The following is a 13,025-nucleotide window of genomic DNA, read 5'->3' on the forward strand; positions in this document are numbered from 1 at the left end:
CGCCACCCAGGGATCCCTGTACTTGTTTTTCTTTTAAGAATTTTATGATTTCAGAGATGCCTGGGTGGCTCAGCGGTTGAGTGTCTGCCTTTGGCTCAGGGTGTGATCCTAGAGTTCCGGGATTGAGTCCCACATTGGGCTCCCTACATGGAGTCTGCTTCTCACTCTGCCTATGTCTCTGCCTCCCTCTCTGTCTCTCATGAATAAATACATAAAATCTATATATATATAAAAAGAATTTCATGATTTCAGCTTTCATATTTAGGCCTGTGATCTATTTTGAGTTAATTTTTGTGTAATGCTCACTTTTTGTGAATAGTCATTTGCAGTGTGTCTTTTGCCATCCTGGAGTAGCTATTAAAGGAATTTTAAGATAATGTTATATATCCATGTAATTTTAAAATACTAAAGTCTTATGTGCATATAAAGAATCAATAAAAGTATTTATTTCTGGATTTTTTTTTAAATTTTTTTATTTATTTATGATAGTCACAGAGAGAGAGAGAGGTAGAGACACAGGCAGAGGGAGAAGCAGGCTCCATGCACCCAGAGCCCGACGTGGGATTCGATCCCGGATCTCCGGGATCGCGCCCTGGGCCAAAGGCAGGCGCCAAACCACTGCGCCACCCAGGGATCCCTATTTCTGGATTTAAATGCTTGGGTACAATGCCTTAGAAGATATAGGAAGCAGTCCAGTGCTGATGGTTTGAATTATAGGATAGTAAGAAGTTACTGTCTTCAGTGAAACTGAATGAGGTGAGGTATGGGTGGATGCTTTTGGAACAATGAGTGCTGGGGAAGTGGACACAGACCAGGTGTATTAAGTAGAAAGGAGAGAAAGTATTTTGGTGGAAGCAGGTTTTAAGTGCTTATGCAGTAAGGCAACCCAGGCTGTTTAGATGAGCTGGGACATAGTCATAGGGAAAGGATCAGTCACCCCTTGTGATATGACCTGGAACAACATCAGGACAATTTATTACAGAAAACAGTTCTTCAGACCTGACATCTCAGCCCATGCTGGGGTAACATGTAAAAATAGACTTGGAGACCACCTTCTTAGATGGCCATGGGGAAGAGAAGGACAGACTGGGGAAAATTGGTAATACTGGGGCTTCAGACAAGTAGTATGGTGAACATCTGAGGACAGGGTCAGAAGAATAGTGGGGGAGAAATAGGGAACCCCCAAAATATGTGAATGGCATCAAGGTGAATTTTTTACAGCATAAATTTTGTATTGTACTTCTAAAAGTGGTAGTACATAAGGAAGTAAGGAAGGAAATAATCTGAGATATTTTATTTTACTTATTTATTTTTTTAAAGGTTTTATTTATGTATATGAGAGAGCATGAGCATGGTGAGGGGCAGAGGGAGAAGCAGACCTCCTGCTGAGCAGGGAGCCTGATGCAGGGCTCAGTCCTGGGACTCCATCTAAGAACTCCAAGATCATGACCCAAGCCAAAGGCAGACACTTAACTAAGTGAGCCGACCAAGTGCCCCTTGTGTTTGTTTTTTAAAGTTTTATTTGTGTATGTATGTATTATTTTTAAGTTTTATTTATTTATTTATGTATTTATTTAAATACATATTTACATATATATTTATGTAATCTTTATACCCAGTGTGGGGCTTAAAGTCACAAACCCAAAATCAAGCAAGAGTCATAGGCTTTTCTGACTGAGCCAGCAAGTGCTGCAATCTGAGTTTTTTTTTTTTTAAGATTTTATTTATTTATTTATTCATGAGAGACAGAGAGAGAGAGAGAGAGAGGCAGAGACACATGAAGAGGGAGAAGCAGGCTCCATGCAGGGAGCCCGACGTGGGTGGGACTTGATCCCAGGTCTCCAGGATCACACCCTGGGCCAAAGGCAGCACTAAACCGCTGAGCCACCAGGGCTGCCATAATCTGAGATGTTTTTAAAATAACCTTAATTAGTAAAATTCAATGTGATACCTTTGTTAAATTCCCTAATATTATTTCCCCCAAAGTCTCACTATGGCCCTCAGGCACTCATTGACTGAAGATATAGTTGGAATGACCAGTTTTTGTGAAGGAGATGCAAAATAGGGAATGAGTCCATAAATCCAGGGCAGTATCCTGATTTCTTTTTAGCTTTCTCTCCCTCTCTCTCTTTTTAAAGATTTATTTATTTATTCATGAGAGACACAGAAAGAGAGAGAGAGAGAGGCAGAGACATAAGCAGAGGAAGAAGCAGTCTCCCTTCAGGGAGTCCAATGTGGGACTTGATCATGGATCCTGGGATCACACCCTGTGCCGAAGGCAGATGCTCAACCTCTGAGCCACCCAGGCATCCCTCTTTTTAGCTTTCTTCTAAATGAAGGCACCTTTTCCTTAATGTCTTGTAACACATAAAGTATTATTCTGTTCTGAGATACCCCAAGTAGTATGATGCAGGGACTTTGGTCCATGGGGTGGTCAAGCATCATGTGGTGGTCCTGAGCATGGAAGCAAATTTATATCCCCAGCCCAGGCCCATCAAATGCCAGCATTCTCCACTGCCTGCATCTTTGTGACAACCTAACACCTCCACAGATTTCCACATGCTCTGAGGAAGTACTACCAAGGTCAAGAGCTCTGGTTCAGGCTGGAAGAGACTTGTCCCCTTCTAGGGGACACATGTATGCTTAGCATCACTGGCATCATTCTTGAAGGTGTAAATTTACTTATTAGAGGTTTATTGAGGTAAAATACCATACGATTCATTCAAAGTGGTTTTTAGTATATTTACAAAGCTGTGTAACCATCACCACTGTGTAATTCCAAAATGTTTTCATTAGGCCAACAAGAAACCCCATACCCATTAGTAATCATTCCACCTTTTTTCCCAGTTGCTGGCAACCACTAATTTCTGTCTGTATGGAATTGCCAGTTCTGGACATTTCATATAAATGAGATCATATAATACGTAGTCTTTTGGGTCAGAGTTCTTCAACTGAGCACAATGTTTTTAAGGTTCAGCTATGTTGTTGTAGGATGTATTAGTGATTCATTCCTTCTTGTGGCTGAAGAATATCTCATTGTGTGGATTTCTGCATTTTGTTTAGCTGTTCCTCAGTTGAAGGACATTTATCTGAATTTCCACTTTTTGTTTGTCATGAATAGTGCTACTGTGAACTTGTAATTCAAATATAAGTTTATGTGTGGACTTATGTTTGCATTTTTCTTGAGTAGATATCTAGGAGTAGAGTTGCTGGGTCATGTAACTCTATGCTTAACTTTTTGAATTTTTATTTTATTTTATTTTATTTATTCATGAGAGACCCCTAAGCTACCCAGGCATCCCTATGTTTAACTTTTTAAAATTACTTTTTAAAGGATCCCTGAGTGGCTCAGCGGTTGAGCGCCTGCCTTTGGCCCAGGGCGTGATCCTGGAGTCCCTGGATATCGAGTCCCACATCGGGCTCCCTGCATGGAGCCTGCTTCTCCCTCTACCTGTGTCTCTGGCCTCTCTCTCTCTCTCTCGTCTCTCATGAATAAATAAAATCTTTTTTAAAAAATTACTTTTTAATTACTTATATTAGAGAGAGGGGTTGGAGAGAAGAGGAAGGAACTGGAAAGGGAGAGAATCCTAAGCAGATCCATGTGGAGCCAGATGAGGGGCTTGATCCCATGACCCTGAGATCATGACCTGAGCTGAAACCAAGAGTCACTTGCTCAACTGACTGAGCCAGCCAGACGCCCCATTATTGTCTTTTTTTTTTTTTTTTTTAATGTGGCCACACTCCTGGGTATGAAGTGGTATCTCACTATGGTTTTGATTAGCATTTCCCTAATGACAGTGAAGTTGAGTATCTTTTCATGTGCTTTTTGGCCATCTGTATCTTTTTTGTGGATAAATGTCTACTCACATCCGTTGCCTGTTTTTAAAATTTGGTTTGTTTTGTTAATTGAGTTGTAAGAGTTTTTTTATATCTTCTACATATATGATCTTTACTAGATGTATACTTTGTAAATATTTTCTCCCATTGATGGGTTGTCATTTCACTTTCTTAGTGGTGTCTCTTATTGCAATAAAGAAAATGTCTATTATAAATTGACTAGATATTCCCTTTACTCCTCAAGGCCCATTCTCCATATCCCCGAGACAGTCATGATCACAGCTTTGGTAAGTGTCTTGGCAGGGCATTACTTCCAGAATATTTATGTGCCTAAAAAATTTCCCCAAGTGGTATCATACATATATACATACATACATACATACATACATACATATATATATATACATGTATGTGCCTGCCTGTCTCTCTGTGTCTCTGTGTCTCTCATGTATGTATACATATATACACATATATACAGATATATATGTGTATGTGTGTATATGTATATGTCTGACTCCTTTCTTTTAAGTCCACACATACATCCTTCCCCTACAGACCTAAAAGAAGGTGCTCTCTATCTCTGATGTTCACAGTATAACCACAGGCCATCCAGGCCCCAGTGTACTCCAAAGGCCCAGTACGGGAAACATGCAGTGTGGTGGCAGGGCAGCCTCAGGAGGCCTTTTCTGTAGGTGAGGAACTCATAACATTCAGGACATCTTGGGACCTGGTCCTCCAGACCAACTAGCCCAACTCCACATCACTGTTGAATGCTGTGATGTAGCAGGCTTCTGGGATGTTGGTCTTGGCTTCAAAGTGAACAAATCTGATGTTTTTGCATTGGGTATGATGTTTACCTTGATTCCTTGTGTCCCTGATTGTTAAGAATGTTCATCAAGAGTTGGAGCTTTCCTTTTTGAATTTATTGATAGAGTTAAAGGGGTCTACTACCTGAATCTGAGAGCATTTTGATCATGAGTCTGGATGAGATTTCCTCAAATTAACTTTCTTACTTTACTGAGATAGGATATAGGGGATTGTTTTCTATTTCTTTCTGAAAATATAGGGAGTTGAGTCAGTAGACATTCTAATGTTTCACAGTCCTTGCATTCTTAGGATAAATCCAATGTTGCCATTTTGGTAACTTTCTGTTTCTTAGTTAAATCCCTCTTTCATGACTGATATCACTAATGTGTGCCTTCTCTTTTTTGGATACTCTTGGCCAAAGTATGTCTATTTCATTAATCTTTTCCTTTTTTTTTTTTAGTTGAAGTTAGATTTGCCAACCTATAACACCCAGTGCTCATCTCATTAAGTGCCCTCCTAAGTGTCATTAATCTTTTTAAATAACAGACTTGGTTTTCTTTCTCTTCTTGGATGTTCTTTATTTTGTTTCTTTAATTCCTGCTATTACCTTTATTATCACTATCCTTCTACTTCCTGTTTGTTTATTCCTTTGTTTTTTCCTTTAAGTCTTAAATGGAACTCAATAACCTTCAGTCTTTTTTTAACACCAGCATTAAAGGCCAGCATTTTTGGAGGAACTGTTAGTCTCACCCCCATTTGCACATGTTCTGAGATCTACCATTTCCATTGTTCAGTTTGCTTCTTGGTGTTTTCTAATTTCTATTGATATTTCTCTTTGAGCTGTGAATTCCTGAGGGAAAAAGAAGGTTTTGTTTTCCAGATAAATAGAAGTTTGTTTTACTTAATGTTTTTCTGGTACTTGATTTTCTTTCTGCTACTGGTTCTTAACTTGACCACATTTTTAGTTAAGAGGCTATGGTCTGGTCTTGGTTGAACTTGTTCTTTGGCCTGGTTTATTGTCAGTTAGCAAATGTTCCACCAGCACTCAGAAAGCATTTTCTGGCTCTAATTATTGTTGAATGGTTCTTCATCCAACTGTCGGAACAGACTAGCTAATTACATTCTCTCCTGCTTATCTCTATCAAGTTTCTCTGAATTTTCATTTCTGAAAGAAGTTCCTTAAAACTTTTATATAGTTGAATTTGCTAGTTTTGATTAACATTCCTTGTTGACTTTGTTCTGTTCTGAGGCATGCTGTTAATATAGACATTTTTGCCATTGTTCTTTTGCCCTCTTACCATATTTGAAGTTTATCATTTCTTGGCAAAGAACCGTAAAATATTGGGCTAGCTTTTGTCTGTTCCAAACTTTTGCTTTCATCTTCTATGTCCTTTTGCTTTCGGTGTGTCTGTTGCATACACATTGTCTTAGTGCACTCTGAGACTGCATCTTTATCTGGCCCATCAATGCTATTTACATTTATTGTTTTTGATGACATCTTGTTTTGTACATTGTGTTTAATCTGTTTTTTTTTTCTCTGCTTTCCCCATTACCACCTTCTGAATTAATCTGATATTCTTTTCTTTATTATTCTCTTACTACAACAGGGTTGTTCTGCCTCAGCACTATTGACACTTGGGACTAGGCCATTCTGTGTTTTCAGACTGTCTTATGTATTAAGTGTTTAGGGGATGCCTGGGTGGCTCCGAGGTTGGGCGTCTGCCTTCGGCCCAGGGCGTGATCCTGGAGTCCCACATCAAGCTCCCTGCACAGAGCCTGCTTCTCTCTCTGCCTGTCTCTCTGTGTCTCTGTGTCTCTCATGAATAAATAAATAAATAAATTTTTTTAAAAAGAAAGGTGTTTAGTAGCATCCCTGGCTTCTACTTCCTAAATACCTGTAGCATCTGCCCCCCATTCATGACAACCAAAAACATTTTCAGACATTGTCATATGTCCTTTGGGGGTAACACTGATTGAAAACGACTGCACTGTGGGTTTGGAAGTTTTACATTATATTTATTCTTTTATTCTGACTTGAGTAGAAATAATGTGAATTATGAGCAATGGAAGGATATCAGGACACTTAATTTTGTTATGCCTTTCCCATCAAAAACCCACTGCCATTTGAAATTTTAGTCCGAAAAAAAAATTTTTAGTCCGTCCTGTTTTTAACTCCAAGTCATTGTTATTGCTGCATTTTATATGATGGTGTATCATTTTATATGCTGAATTTGATTTTAATACATGTTCATTTCCATTTTTTTCCATTCCTTCTGTGTTTTTTTCATGAAGAACACATTTTTCTAATTCTTTTGGCTAGTGTCCTTGGAGATAAACTCTTTGGTTTTTTTAAAGCTGTCTTTGTCTTATTACTCTTGAGCAATAGTGTATCTGAGAATTTTTCCCCCTTGGCGCTTTTAAAGTTACCTCCCATTACTTTCTGGTTTCTATTTTTGCTATCAAGTGGTCTGTCATGGTGATTTTTACTCCTTCACCAGTGTTCTGTCTTCTCTCTGCTAGTCTTTAAGACTGTCTCCTTAGGTATAGATTGATATATTGTTTATGCTTGGGATTCATGTTTTCTGAGTCTGAAATGCCTACAAGTGGAATTGCTTGCTGGTAGGAAGGAAGTGTCCATTTTACGTTTTGATGGCTGTTACTATATTACCCTGCTGGTGGACTGACCACTTTACATGCCCACCAACACTCTTCTCCCATGAGATGCCTAAGCTTTATATTTTCACTCATATGAAAAGTGTACATTTTGTCTTAAAGTTTCAGTTTGTGATTGTCTAAATGATGGTGAGAATGAGCAGATAGTCATGTTTTCAGGAAATTTATATTTTCTATGAAGTGCCTTTTTGTGTCTCCATGCCCCGTTTTTTGTGCTATTCTGTAAGAATTCTTTATGATCGTGGACACTATTCCTTTGTCTCTTACATTTTATAATCTTCATTTGCCACTTAGGTTTTGACTCTTACAGTTTTTCTGTTGTATGGAAATTTAAAATGTTGGTATTAAATTTGTTAGTCCTCATCTGTATGATTTTTGTTGATCATGAAGGTGTCCTACATAATTTAAACTTTGATTTAATGTTGGGATTTTTCCTCTAGAGTTCTTTAAAAGAGATTTCTTCCCAAGTTAAGGATCTAATTTCATTTTGCTCAAAAGAAATGAGCAGGATGCCTGGGTGGCTCAGTGGTTGAGCATTTGCTTTTGGCTCAGGACATCATCCCAGAGTCCCAGGATCAGTTCCCCCCAGTGGGCTCCTTGCATGGAACCTGCTTCTCCCTCTGCCTGTGTCTCTGCCTCTCTGTGTGTGTGTCACTCACTCATGAATAAATAAATAACCTTTAAAAAGAAAAGAAATGAGGAGCAAGTTGTCTTGATATCATGAAGTCAAAGGGGTGGAAGGTGGTTAGAGGAAGATCAATAATGGTGGAGACACTGGCAGCCACTTAGAGAATGATGTTCATTTCTCAGGTCAGAGCCAGCATCAGACATGATCTAGTTTTCATAATAACCCTGCAGAGTGATCATTGACAGATCTAGGACTTTCAGAACTTCTGGGTCATTGAGCTTTTGCTTTGTCTCATCCACAAAGACATAACCGACCACAATGCTGGGGTGAAAACTGCTCATTCTGCACTATCATAAGCATACAGTAAAGTTGGGGCTTTGAAAATGTGTATTGATTGTTGGTATCAGCAGTGGGTAGTAGGGGCAAGCACACAATAGCCAAAATGGTGTTCCAGTATGAACACTGATACCTGGCCTCTGGTCTCCTATAGCTCAGTTTCATTCTTTTGGTGATACTTGTCTCCACTGTTTCTCCTCCTTGTTCTCTAGAAGGGTGAAAATGCTATGTGGCTCTTTGCGCCTGTTCTTGGCTCCATCCTTTGACTCTCACTTTATCTTCACCTTATAACAGAGATTAATTTGAAAAAGTAAAAATACCCATAAATGTAAATTGGTGCAGCCACTGTGATAAACAGTATGGAAGTTCCTCAAAAAATTAAAAATAAAAATACCATATGATCTAGTAATTCCACTACTATTTACCCCCCAAAAGGAGAGAAAACACTGAATACAAAAAGATATATGTCCCCCTGTTCATTGCAGCATTATTTATAATAGCCAAGATATGGAAGCAACCCAAGCACCCATTGACAGATGAGTGTGGTATGTATATACAATGGAATATTACTGAGCCATAAAAAGGAATGAGATTTTTGCCATTTGCTACAACCTGGATGGATCTAGAGGGTATTATGCTAAGTGAAATAAGTCAAGCAGAGAAAGACAGATACCATATGACTTCACTTATATGGGGGAATCTAAAAAAACTAATAAACAATCAAAAAGTAGAAACAGCTCATAAATGCGGAGATCAAACTGATGGTTGCCAGAAGAGAGAGGTTGGGTGATGGGCAAAATGGATGAAAGGGAGAGGGAGATACAGGCTTCCAGCTATGGAATGAATAAGTCATGAGGATTAAAGGTACATTATAGGGAATATAGTCAGTGATATTGTAATAGTGTTATATGATGACAGATGGTGGCTATGCTTGTACTGAGCATAGCATAACATATAGACTTGTGAAATCTCTATGTTGTACACCTGAAACTAATGTATCATTGTGTGTCAAATATACTTCAATAAAAATATAAGCTGGGGAAAATTAATTAAAAAATAAAAATGTGGATCCACACATCTGCTCTGTCATCATTTTTATTCCTCTTCGAGATACAGCTTTATGTACTTAAGTCTATCTTTTTCATTCTTTGCTTTTCAGCTTGAGAGATGAGATTGAAAATGACAGAATATTCCTGAGGAAGAACCATCCTGTGACGTGGACATGGAAGGATTTATGAGAGAAGGATCCCATCTATCCATTCTAGGTGAAAATTGGGACTGTAAGAACCGGGAGGGACATTTGAGGCAATTACCTTTAATTCAGGAGAAGCCAGGGGCTCAGGAAGCAATTTGTGAATATTCTGGACTTGGAGAACATTTGAGTGCAAGCTCAGACCTTCTGTCATCTAAGCGAATACCTACAAATGGTTTTCATCTATGTGACTCAGATATTAAAAGTTTGGATTGTGATGCAGCTTTACACAGTTGTCAGAAAAATTATGTAGCTAAGAGAAATAGTGACAGTGACACATGTGGAAAAGCTTTCAACCATTCTGTGGAAGTTTTTCAACTTGGAAGAGATCAAACGAGAGAGAAAACCTTTAAATACCCTGAAAGTGTTAAATCTTTCAATCATTTTACTACTCTTAGTGAACAAAAAATAGTGAAAAGAGGGAAGAAACTGTATGAAGGTAAGGACTTTGGGGACATCTTTACCTTGAGTTCATCTCTTAATGAAAACAGGAGGAATCACCTTGGAGAGAAACTATATAAATGCACTGAATGTGGCAAATGCTTCAAACGGAACTCTTCTCTTGTTTTGCATCACCGAACTCACACTGGAGAGAAACCTTACACCTGTAATGAATGTGGAAAATCGTTTTCCAAGAACTATAACCTAATTGTGCATCAAAGAATCCATACAGGAGAGAAGCCCTATAAATGCAATAAATGTGGGAAAGCCTTCAGTGATGGGTCAGCTCTCACACAACACCAGAGAATTCACACTGGGGAGAAACCTTATGAATGTCTAGAATGTGGGAAAACGTTCAACCGAAATTCATCTCTGATTTTGCATCAAAGAACTCATACAGGAGAAAAACCATATCGATGTAATGAGTGTGGGAAACCTTTCACCGACATTTCCCATCTCACTGTGCATCTCAGAATCCACACTGGGGAGAAGCCCTATGAGTGTAGCAAATGTGGAAAGGCTTTCCGGGATGGCTCATACCTTACCCAGCATGAGAGGACTCACACTGGAGAGAAGCCCTTTGAATGTGTGGAGTGTGGAAAGTCATTCAACCGAAACTCTCACCTCATTGTACATCAAAAAATCCACTCTGGGGAGAAACCCTATGAATGTAAAGAGTGTGGGAAAACGTTCATTGAAAGTGCTTACCTCATCCGGCACCAGAGGATTCATACTGGTGAGAAGCCCTATGGCTGTAACCAGTGTCAGAAACTTTTCAGGAACATTGCTGGCCTCATCCGGCACCAGAGGACTCATACTGGTGAGAAGCCCTATGAGTGTAATCAGTGTGGCAAAGCTTTCAGGGACAGCTCCTGTCTGACAAAGCACCAGCGAATTCACACAAAGGAGACCCCATACCAGTGTCCTGAATGTGGAAAGTCCTTCAAGCAGAACTCTCACCTGGCGGTACATCAGAGACTCCACAGCAGGGAGGGTCCCAGCCAGTGTCCTCAGTGTGGAAAAACATTCAGAAGGAGCTCGTCCCTCATCCGACATCAAAGAATGCACTCTGGAGAGCAATCCATGGAAACATAATGAATGTGAGCCACATTCGTCTCCTGGCTTGTTCTCAAAAAGCTGTGTGAAGGAGGATTGCTTTCAGGGATGACTTTTCCTTGTCCACAGAAAAGAATTCTTTAAGCTATCCAGTGAATTGATGAATATAAGGCATTCCTTAGCCATACTATTAAATCTCTACATTAAGGAACTCCTGGAGAAAACAGGATGGTAATAAATGTGGAGTAGGCTTCAGGAATGATGCAGCCAGTACCAAATGTAATAGCGTACACACTGGAATAAAATCTGTGAATGTCAAGAAGATACTTCCCTGTAGATGCATCAGAGTGTTTAACCAGGAAAGACCCTGTGAATGTGTTTAGTAAGTAATTGATATGTGAAATCCTTTAATAAGGAATGTCTGCCTTGTATATAAGCAAACTCTTAATTAGGATCAAGTGTAATCATTGAGAAAAGCTTTTGTCAGCTCTTACTGTCTACTCTGTATCAATGAAGACTCCTGGTGATAGACCACACACAATGCTCCATCCCATGGCAACCACAGAATTGTAGTTAGATTTTGCTGTTTGTATGTATGTCTATGTTACAATCGTATCAGATGCTGAGGACTTGTTTCAAAAGGGGCAACTGGATGAAGACGGTTGTGAATGAACGATGTAATTGTCCCAGTTAAGACTGAAGCAGGTTCGCACTAAGATGGAAAGGACTGCTGTTGAGAAATGTGATGCATTGCTTTAGTTGTGGAAAAAATAATGAGTTTCTCTGTTTCTGTATTCACCCTCCCCTGTTGTTCATCTAGGATACTTCTTTTGTTCTATGCAGTCATGCTGAGCCATAATTATGAAAGTGTTATTACCACTTGAAAATGCTTATAATACGGCAGACAATAACAACAATTAAAGAGGCATAAAATAGAAGATTTGCTGTTATTACAGCCATGTAAAAGTATGTGCTCATATGGATGTAGACTAGACATTGGTCTTGGGGAAGTAAACATGGTTTTCTTAGGGGCCTACAATTGCATATGATTTTTTTCTCTGTTGTAAACCATACATTGTTGCTATAGTAATTTGATAAGGAATAGAAAGAGGAAGCCAGAAGGAGACAAACCTTGGGTTTCTTTGGACTGGTTGTTTTTGTTTTTGTTTTTTGTTTTTTTGACCAGAAGGATCAGGGTCATAGGGCAACTGTAAGCACAGACGGGGAGCATCCAGGAAGAAGTTTCTCAAGTTGAGAGGATTCCATGGCCCAGAGCATAAGAATAATTTTCTTCTTTGGGATTTGGAGGTATCATTGATAGGAGAGGACGGGCCTCAGAAAGTGAGGAGTAGGAGGCTACAGAGAAAGGTCTTGGATGATCTGGAAACATCTCACCTATGGAAATACAGAGCTGGCCAAGTGAGAGCTGCTCAAGCTGACTGGCATAGCCTCAAAGCCCTGGGAGTGGCTCCCCTTGAGAGTCTGTGAATAAAGGCTGTGAGACAATAAATTTGTGTTGTTTTAAGCTGCTGAGTTTGTGATAATTTGTTATGGCAGCAGTAAAAAACTAACACAAGCATTATAGAAAACTAGGGATCCCTAGGTGGCGTAGCGGTTTGGCGCCTGCCTTTGGCCCAGGGCGCGATCCTGGAGACCCGGGATCGAATCCCACATCGGGCTCCCGGTGTGTGGAGCCTGCTTCTCCCTCTGCCTATGTCTCTGCCTCTCTCTCACTCTCTCTCTGTGACTATCATAAATAAATAAAAATTAAAAAAAAACCTTCTAAAAAAAAAAAAAAAGAAAAAAAGAAAACTTTCCCTGCCCTTTTTCTCCTCTTGTGCTCTTTTGGCTTGCTTCTTCCTTTGACTCTAGCAGAGCTGCTGCCAATTCATACTTCCATAGGGAAGTGACCTTAGGAAATGGACCTTCTTGGGGCAGTGTAGAAGGAAAACTTTATTTGCTGGGTGCTGGGCTTCACCTACTGTAGGTCTAACA

The 13,025-nt window shown here is 39.5% G+C and overlaps 1 protein-coding gene across 1 annotated transcript; it reads left to right on the forward strand.

Moving 5' to 3' along the window:
• The first annotated feature begins 9,448 nt into the window (after positions 1-9,448).
• ZNF329 (zinc finger protein 329) lies at positions 9,449-12,555 on the forward strand. Its single transcript, XM_072809402.1, is given in 2 exon segments — positions 9,449-9,465; positions 9,467-12,555. Coding segments are annotated over 2 exon segments (1,620 nt in total). The 3' UTR covers positions 11,070-12,555.
• Positions 12,556-13,025: the final 470 nt, after the last annotated feature.

The sequence above is a fragment of the Canis lupus genome, chromosome 1 (assembly GCF_048164855.1).
Source record: "Canis lupus baileyi chromosome 1, mCanLup2.hap1, whole genome shotgun sequence".
Lineage (NCBI taxonomy): Eukaryota > Metazoa > Chordata > Mammalia > Carnivora > Canidae > Canis > Canis lupus.